Source organism: Melanerpes formicivorus, unplaced genomic scaffold (assembly GCF_026170545.1).
Source record: "Melanerpes formicivorus ecotype bairdi unplaced genomic scaffold, bMelFor1.0.p_v2 SCAF_224, whole genome shotgun sequence".
Classification (NCBI taxonomy): Eukaryota; Metazoa; Chordata; class Aves; order Piciformes; family Picidae; genus Melanerpes; species Melanerpes formicivorus.
This window is the reverse complement of record NW_027142576.1, coordinates 316,530-325,138: the sequence shown is the minus strand read 5'-3', so window position 1 is coordinate 325,138 and position 8,609 is coordinate 316,530. Positions and strand designations below refer to the sequence as shown.

The 8,609-nt window shown below is 64.6% G+C and overlaps 2 protein-coding genes across 2 annotated transcripts in view; both read left to right on the top strand.

Annotated features, from left to right (window-relative positions):
• Nucleotides 1-70: 70 nt before the first annotated feature.
• Nucleotides 71-4,581, top strand: RPS18 (ribosomal protein S18). Its single transcript, XM_068169775.1, has 6 exons — nt 71-200; nt 474-572; nt 687-773; nt 3,265-3,366; nt 4,236-4,327; nt 4,451-4,581. Exons 1-6 carry the CDS (start codon nt 198-200, stop codon nt 4,524-4,526), a joined length of 459 nt encoding a protein of 152 aa, XP_068025876.1. The 5' UTR covers nt 71-197; the 3' UTR covers nt 4,527-4,581.
• A 1,311-nt stretch (nt 4,582-5,892) lies between these two features.
• WDR46 (WD repeat domain 46) overlaps nt 5,893-8,609 on the top strand; it is a 3,503-nt gene continuing 786 nt past the window's right edge. The window contains exons 1-3 of the mRNA XM_068169806.1: nt 5,893-6,354; nt 6,597-6,678; nt 7,137-7,249. Coding sequence (XP_068025907.1) covers nt 5,893-6,354; nt 6,597-6,678; nt 7,137-7,249 — 657 coding nt within the window. The remainder of the gene's footprint in view (nt 6,355-6,596; nt 6,679-7,136; nt 7,250-8,609) is intronic.

Sequence of the window (8,609 nt, the reverse complement as noted above, 5' to 3'; positions counted from 1 at the left end):
GGTGACGTCACTGCGGCGACGCCGCAGCGTCACGTGGCGCTGCCCGCGGGGCTCGGCGCGCAGACGTCACTTCCCGCCAAAAGCCGCGCCGGGATTACCCCCTTCCCTCCCCATCCCCCGCGGCCCGCCCCCCCCGCGTGACGTCACTTCCGCCTTCTCCTTTTCCCTTACCGGCGCGACGCGGGGAGGCCGCAGCCATGGTGAGCGCCGGCGGTATCCGTCGCCATCGGAGCCCCGGCAGAGCGAAGAGGCGGCGGGGACCAGCCGGGGAGGAGCGGGGGGGTGGTGGGGGGTAAGCGGGGGGGGGGGGGGGGTGGGGAATGGAGCGGCGGCGCGGAGGGATGGCGGCGGCGGTAGGGGGCTGGAGGCGGTGGTAGGGGGCTGGATCCCCATGCCGCCCTCCTCCTGCCCTTCCCCCGTGGCCGCCGCCGTGACCGCGTCCCCCGTGGCCGTGTGTCCCCCCCCCCCCGCAGTCTCTCGTCATCCCCGAGAAGTTCCAGCACATCCTGCGCGTTCTCAACACCAACATCGATGGGCGCCGCAAAATCGCCTTCGCCATCACCGCCATTAAGGTGAGGAGGAGGAGGAGGAGGAAGGCGGGAGGGGAGGGGGAGGGGGGGGAGGGACACAGGCAGGGGCCGTGGGACACGCGTGACCCCCCGGGGGTTTTGTCACCCCCCCTGCAGGGCGTGGGGCGCCGCTACGCCCACGTGGTGCTGCGGAAGGCTGACATCGACCTGACCAAGCGAGCGGGAGAGCTCACCGAGGACGAGGTGGGCAGGGGGCTGGGGGGGCTGGGGGACGCCCCCCCCCGCCCCGGGGCTGGGGACAGCTCTGAGGGGGTTTGGGGACAGCTCTGAGGGGGTTGGGGACGTCTCTGGGGGGGCTTGGGACCATTACAGTGAGGTTAGGGACATCTGTGAGGGGGTTGGGACCTTTATAGGAGGGTTAAAGGCATTTCTGAGGGGCTTGGGGACGTCGCTGGGGGGGGCTTGGGACCTTTATAGTGAGGTTAGGGACATCTGTGAGGGGGTTGGGACCTTTAGAGGAGGAGTAGGGGCGTCTCTGGGGGGGCTTGGGAGCTTTTTAGGAGGGTTGGGGACGTCTGTGAGGGAGTTGGGACCTTTATAGGAGGATTAAGAACATCTCTGGGGGGGCTTGGGACCATTATAGTGAGGTTAGGGACATCTGTGAGGGAGTTGGGACCTTTAGAGGAGGGTTAGGGGTGTCTCGGGGGGGGGCTTGGGAGCTTTGTAGGAGGGTTGGGGACATCTCTGAGGGGGTTGGGGACGTCTCTGGGGGGGCTTGGGACCTTTGTAGGAAGGTTAAGGACTTCTTTGAGGGGCTTGGGGACATCTCTGAGGGCGTTGAGACCTTCATAGGGAGGTTAAGGGCATCTCTGAGGGGGGTTGGGGACATTTCTGGGGAGGCTTGGGATCTTTATAAGAGGATTGGGGACATCTCTGGGAGGGCTTGGGAGCTTTATAGGAAGGTTAAGGGCATCTCTGAGGGGGTTGGGACCTTTATAGGAGGGTTGGGGACGTCTCGGGGGGGTGCTGGGACCTTTAGAAGAGGGTTGGGCATGTCTCTGGGGGGGCTTGGGAGCTTTATAGGAGGGTTGGGGACTTCTCTGAGGGGGCTGGGGACATCTCTGGGGGGGCTTGGGGCCTTTATAGGTAGGTTAGGGACATCTGTGAAGGGGCTGGGACCTTTATAGGAAGGTTGGGGACATCTCTGGGAGGGGCTGGGTCCTTTAGAGGAGGGTTGGGGACGTCTCTGAGGGCATTGGGACCTTGATAGGAGGATTAAGGACATCTCTGAGGGGTTTGGGGATGTCTCTGGGGGCACTTGGGACCATTATAGTGAGGTTAGGGACATCAGTGAGGGGGTTGGGGACATCTGGGGGGGGGTTGGGACCTTTATAGGAGGGTTGGGGACATCTCTGTGGGGGTTGGGACCTTTATAGGAGGGTTGGGGATATCTCAGGGGTGGCTTGGGACCTTTATAGGAGAATTAAGGACATCTCTGAGGGGTTTGGGGATGTCACTGAGGGGGCTTGGGACCTTTATAGTGAGGTTAGGGACATCTGTGAGGGGGTTGGGACCTTTAGAGGAGGGTCAGGGGCGTCTCGGGGGGGGGGCTTGGGAGCTTTGTAGGAGGCTTGGGGACATCTCTGAGGGGATTGGGGACGTCTCTGGGGGGGCTTGGGAGCTTTGTAGGAGGATTGGGGACATGTCTGGGGGGGCTTGGGACCTTTATAGGAAGGTTAAGGACATCTCTGAGGGGTTTGGGCATGTCTCTGGGGGGGCTTGGGACTATTATAGTGAGGTTAGGGACATCTGTGAGGGGGGTGGGACCTTTATAGGAGGGTTGGGGATATCTCAGGGGTGGCTTGGGACCTTTATAGGAGAATTAAGGACATCTCTGAGGGGTTTGGGGATGTCACTGGGGGGGCTTGGGACCTTTATAGTGAGGTTAGGGACATCTGTGAGGGGGTTGGGACCTTCATAGGAGGGTCAGGGGCATCTCTGGGGGGGGCTTGGGAGCTTTGTAGGAGGGTTGAGGGTGTCTCTGAGGGGATTGGGGACATCTCGGGGGGGGCTTGGGAGCTTTGTAAGAGGGTTGGAGACATCTGTGAAGGGGTTAGGACCTTTATAGGAGGGTTAGGGGTGTCTCTGGGGGGGCTTGGGAGCTTTGTAGGAGGGTTGGGGACATCTCTGAGGAGGTTGGGTACATCTCTGGGGGGGTTTGGGACTTTTATAGTGAGGTTAGGGACATCTGTGAGGGGGGTGGGACCTTTAGAGGAGGGTCAGGGGCATCTCTGGGGGGGCTTGGGAGCTTTGTAGGAGGGTTGGGGACATCTGTGAGGGGGTTGGGAGCTTTATAGGAGGATTGGGGACAGCTCTGAGGGGGTTGGGGACATCTCAGGGGGGGCTGGAAACGTCTTTGAGGGCATTGGAGACTCCATGGAGGGGTTTGGGTTCTCTATAGGAGGGTTGGGGACACCTCTGGGGGGCTGCATGGAGGAGTCTGGGGACATCTCTGAGGGGGTTGGGACCTTTATGGGACGGTTGGGGACATCTCTGGGGGGGCTGGAAGCATCTCTGAGGGCGTTGGGGGCTCCATGGAGGGGTTTGGGGACATCTCTGAGGGATTTGGGACCTTTATGGGAGGGTTGGGGCTACCATGGGGGGGTGGAGGGGGGGGGGATGCTGGGGACACCTTGAGGGGGGGTGGAAGTGTCACCTTTTGTGCCCTCCCCAGGTGGAGAGGGTGATCACCATCATGCAGAACCCAAGGCAGTACAAGATCCCAGACTGGTTCCTCAACAGGCAGAAGGATGTCAAGGATGGGAAGTACAGCCAGGTGACACCCTCCTGTCCCCCCAACCCTCCTGTCCCCCCCCTTCCTGTCTCTTCCTTGTTCTCTCTGACCCCCTTAATCCCCCCCAGGATGTCCAACCCCTCCCCTCAGCTCTTTTCAGCCATCCCCAACCCCTCCAGGGATGTCCCCAACCACCCCCTAGGATGTTCTTAAGCCCTCAGGCATGTCCCCAACCCCTCTGAGGTGGCCCCAGATGCCTCAAAAGCTGTCCCCAAGCTCTTCAGGGGCTCCCAAACCCCTTCAGGCCTGTCCCACATCCCCCCAAGAGATGTCCCCAAGCCCCTCAGGATGTCCTTAGGGATGTCCCCAGCTCCCTCAGGGTCTCTCCCAACCCCTTCAGGATGTCCTTAGGGATGTCCCCAAGCCCCTTAGGATGTCCTTAAGGCCTTGGGGATGTCCCCAGCTCCCTCAGGATGTTCTTAGGGATGTCCCCAGCTCCCTCAGGATGTCCTTAAGCCCTTAGGGATGTCCCCAGCTCCCTCAGGGTCTCTCCCAAGCCCCCTCAGGATGTCCTTAGGGATGTCCCCAACCCCCTCAGGATGTCCTTAAGCCCTTAGGGATGTCCCCAGCTCCCTCAGGATGTCCTTAAGGCCTTGGGGATGTCCCCAGCTCCCTCAGGGTCTCTCCCGAGCCCCTCAGGATATCCTTAGGGATGTCCCCAAGCCCTTCAGGATGTCCTTAAGCCCCTAGGGATGTCCCCAAGCCCCTCAGGGTCTCTCCCAACCCCCTCAGGATGTCCTTAGGGATGTCCCCAGCTCCCTCAGTCTCTCCCAAGCCCCTCAAGGGTGTCCCCCAGCTGCTCCAGGGTCTCTGCCAGCCCCTCAGAGCGGTGCCCCCTGCTGTCCCCCCAGGTGCTGGCCAACGGCCTGGACAACAAACTGCGGGAGGACCTGGAGAGGCTGAAGAAGATCAGAGCCCACCGGGGGCTGAGGCACTTCTGGGGGTGAGGAGGGGGTGGGGGTGAGGGGGAGGGTGAGGGGGGCGGGGGGCAGCCCGGGAGGGCGCTGGGTGGCCTCGCTGGGGCCCCCTGGTGGCCGCGGTGACGCCGGCTGTGTCCCCCCGGCAGGCTGCGCGTCCGAGGCCAGCACACGAAGACCACCGGCAGGAGGGGCCGCACCGTGGGGGTCTCCAAGAAGAAGTGAAGAGGAGGGGCAGGGGCTGGCAGGGCCCTGGCACCCAATAAAAGCGACAAGAGCAGCCCCTGGCACCTGGCTGGCACTTGGGGGGCACCAGGAGGGGCCTGGCCCCAGGGATCTGGGCAGGAGGGCAGGGGGCGAGCAAGGGATGGCCGCAGTGGGGGGGGGGGTGGGGGGGAGCTGCAGCCCCTGGGGGAAGGGTCTGCAGGGGGGCTGGCAGCAGGGGAGGGCCTGGCACCAGGGTTGTGCCACAAGGGGTGGGGTTTGGGAAGGCCTGGCACCAGGGGGGAGCCTTGCAGCAGGGGAGAACCTTGCACCAGGGGGGCAGACTGGCACCAGGGGGGGGAGACTGGCAGCAGGGGGGCAGACTGGCACCAGGGGCAGCCTTGTACCAGGGGGGGAGACTGGCACCAGGGGCAGGGTTGCACCAGGGGCAGGGTTGCACCAGGGGCAGGGTTGCACCAGGGGCAGGGTTGCACCAAGGGGGGAGCCTGGCACCAGGGGCAGGCTTGCACCAGGGGGGAGCCTGGCACCAGGGGCAGCCTTGCACCACGGGGGGAGCCTGGCACCAGGGGCAGGGTTGCACCGGGGGGAGCCTGGCACCAGGGGCAGGGTTGCAGCAGGGGGGAGCCTGGCACCAGGGGCAGGGTTGCAGCAGGGGGCAGCCTGACACCAGGGACAGGGTTGCAGCAGGGGGGAGCCTGGCACCAGGGGCAGGGTTGCACCAGAGGGGAGCCTGGCACCAGGGGCAGGGTTGCACCAGAGGGGAGCCTGGCACCAGGGGCAGGGTTGCAGCAAGGGGCAGCCTGACACCAGGGACAGGGTTGCAGCAGGGGGGAGCCTGGCCCCAGGGGCAGGGCTGTAGCAGGGGGGAGCCTGGCACCAGGGGCAGGGTGGCACCAGAGGGGAGCCTGGCACCAGGGGCAGGGTGGCACCAAGGGGGAGCCTTGCACCAGGGGCAGGCTTGCCCCAGGGTGGAGCCTTACACCAGGGGCAGGGTTGCCCCAGGGGGGAGCCTGGCACCAGGGGCAGGCTTGCACCAAGGGGGAGCCTGGCACCAGAGGGGAGCCTTGCACCAGGGGCAGGGTTGCAGTAGGGGGGAGCCTTGCACCAGGGGCAGGGTTGCAGTAGGGGGGAGCCTTGCACCAGGGGCAGGGTTGCCCCTGGGGGCAGTGTCTTGCACCATGGGGGGGAGGGGGGGGGGGGGGACGGGTTTGGTCTTCTTCGGGGTCCTCGTGACCCCCCTCTATCCTCTGCCCGGTCCTGGGGTGCCCTGAGCGCGGCGGGTGTGCAAGCCCCGCCCTCCTGGCGTCACCAGCATGGGCGAAGCCCGCCCACAGCGCTGCTTGGCGCCCTGTTGCCCTCGGCCAATATGGCGGCGCTGGCGTCCGCCCTTAACCTGCGCTTTCCGATTGTGGCCCTGGTGCCGCCTGCTACCTGCCCTCACCCAACATGGCGGTGCTGCCTGGCCCACCGCCCTCCTTTGCCCAGCGCCAAGATGGCGCCGCCGGCCTCACGCTTCCGGCGGGCCGCGGCTTTCCCATTGGCCCGGCTTTTGCCCGCCCCGCGCTCTCCGATTGGCCGGCGCGCCGGAAGGGGCCGGGAGGAGCGCCACACGCGGCTGGGCATGGCGGCAGCGAGCGGCCGGCGGCTCCGCTCCGCGCCCCGGCGGCCCCGGCTCGGGAAGGGCTCCGCGGCCTCCGGCCATGGCAAGAAGCTGGGGAGCAGCAGGAAGCTGGGGGCCGGCAAGAACCGCGGGGATGACAAGAAGCGGGGGGACGTCCAGAAGCCGGGGGACGACAAGAAACCGGGGGACGGCGACGGCGTGTCCGGGGTAGGGCGGGGGAGCAGCGGGAGGGGGGCAGCCCGCTGCAGGAGGAAGGCTCTGCCGGTACCGGGGAGGAGGAGAGCTCCCTACCGAAGGAGGCTCCTGGTGCCGGCGCGGGGCAGGTCTCTGTGGCGGGAGAGGGGAGATCCCGGTGCCAGCGGAGGGCTTCCCGGTACCGAAGTGGGGGTCCCGGTGCCGCCGCCCCGCCCCCCGGCCCGGTGCCAGTCGCTGTCTCTCCCTCCCGCAAGCGCAAGGATCCGTTCCCCGGCCCCGCTCCGCTGCCCCGGGCCCGGGTGAAGAAATTCCTGCGGGGGGGGCGGCGAGAAGGCGGTGAGTTGGGGGGGGGGGGGGCAGGATTTGGGGGGGTTCGGGGGGGGGGTTGGGGGCACAAAAAGAGTGAGGGGAGGGGGCACATAGATTTGTGGGGGGACTAGAGAAGGTTGGGGGGGGGGCATATTTTGGGCGGGGGAGGGGGTCCGGGAGGGCTACTGGGGGCGGGGAGGGTTTGGAAGGGAGATTGGGTAGGGGGAAAGGGGGAGGGAGGGAAGCTCTTGGGGGGGGGGGGGGGGTTCGGAGGGTCCAGGGGGGGCTGGAAAAGGGGGGGGGAGGGGCTCCGAGGCAGGGGGGGTGCCCAGGGATCAATTTGGTACCTGGGGAAGGGAGGGGGTGGAGAATGGAAGAGGTCTCTTGGAAGGAGCTTTTGGGGGGAGGGGGGGGAGGGGGTTAGATTTTGGGGGGGGGCTGTCCAAGGGGGGTCTGACCCTCTCCTCTCTCCCTCCTCCCCCCAGGTGGGGTCTGGGCCCCCCCAGCTGCGCTGGCAGCTGAAGCTTGGGGAGCAGCAGGAGGAGGCTGCGGCCTCCCGGGCAGCTCGCTTGGACCTGCTGCAGCCCCTGGAGCCGGGGTGAGGACCCCCCCCCCAAATCACACTGACCCCCCCCCCCCCCCCGAATCACACTGACCCCCCCAACTTACCCCTTTAGGACCCTGTCCCCCTAAATCATTCTCCCCTAGAACCCTCTCCCCTAAATTATCTTCTTTAGATTTCCCTCCTCCAAATTCCCCTCCCCCAGGACCTGCCTCCCCCCCCAGTCCCCCTCACCAAATTGCTTCCCTTGTCCTCTCCCCTCTTGTCCTCTCCCCTCTTGTTTCCTCCCCTCCTCTCTCTTCCTGCCCTCTTCCTGCCCCTCTCCTGCCCTCTCCTGCCCATCTCCTGCCCTCTCCTGCCCTCTCCTGCCCCTCTCTGCCCTCTCCTGCCCTCTCCTGCCCTCCTCCTGCCCTCTCCTCTCTTGTTCTCTCTCTTTCTCTCCCCTCTTCTTCTTCTCCTGTCCTTTCCTGTCCCATTCTCTCCCTTCTTGTTCTCTCTTCTTTTGTTCCTTCCCCCTTTTGTTTCCTCCTCACCTCTTCCCTCATCTCTTCTCCCTTCTTGTTCTCCTCCCCTCTTGTTCCCTCCCCTCCTGTCCCCCCTCTTGTCCTCTTCCCTCTTGTTCCCCCCCATCCTGTACCCCTCTTGATCTCTCTCCTCTCCTGTTCCCTCCTCTCCTGTTCCTTCCTCCCCTGTACCCATCTTGTTCTCTTTCCTGTTGTCCTTTCCTCTCTTGTTTTCTTTCTTCCTGTACCCCTCCTTGATCTCTCCCCTCTTGTTTCTCCTCTCCTGTACCCATCTTGTTCTCATCCCCCTTATTCTCTCGTCTCCTGTACCTCTCTTGTCCTTTCTCCTATTGTCCTCTCCCTTTTGTTTCCTTCCCTCCTGTCCCCGCCCTTGTTCCCCTCCCCCCTTGTCCTCTCCCCTTCTGTTCCCTCCTCTTCTCCCTTGTCCTCCCCCTCTTTGTCCACTTTCCCTCTTGTCTTCTCCCCTCTTGTCCTCTCCCCTCCTGTCCCCCCTCATCCTCTCCCCTCTTGTCCCCCCTTGTTCTCCCCTACCTTGTTCCCTTCCCTCCTGTACCCCCTTTGTCCTCTCTTCTCCTGTTCCCTCTTTCTTGTCCTCTCCTCCCCTTGTCCTCCTCCCCGCCTTGTCCTCTCCCCCCCCTTTCTCTGTCCCTCTCTTGTCCTCTCCCCTCCTATTCCCTCTCTCTTGTTCCCTTCTCTCTTGTCTCCCCACCTTGTTCTCTCCCCTCCTGTTCCCTCTCTCTTGTTCCCTCCCTTTTCTGCCCCCTTCTTCTCCCCCTCCCCTGTTCCCTCTCTCTTGTTCCCACCCCTCCTCTCCCCTCTTTGTCTTCTCCCCCTCCTGTTCCCTCTCTCTTGTTCTCTTTTCTCCTGTCCCC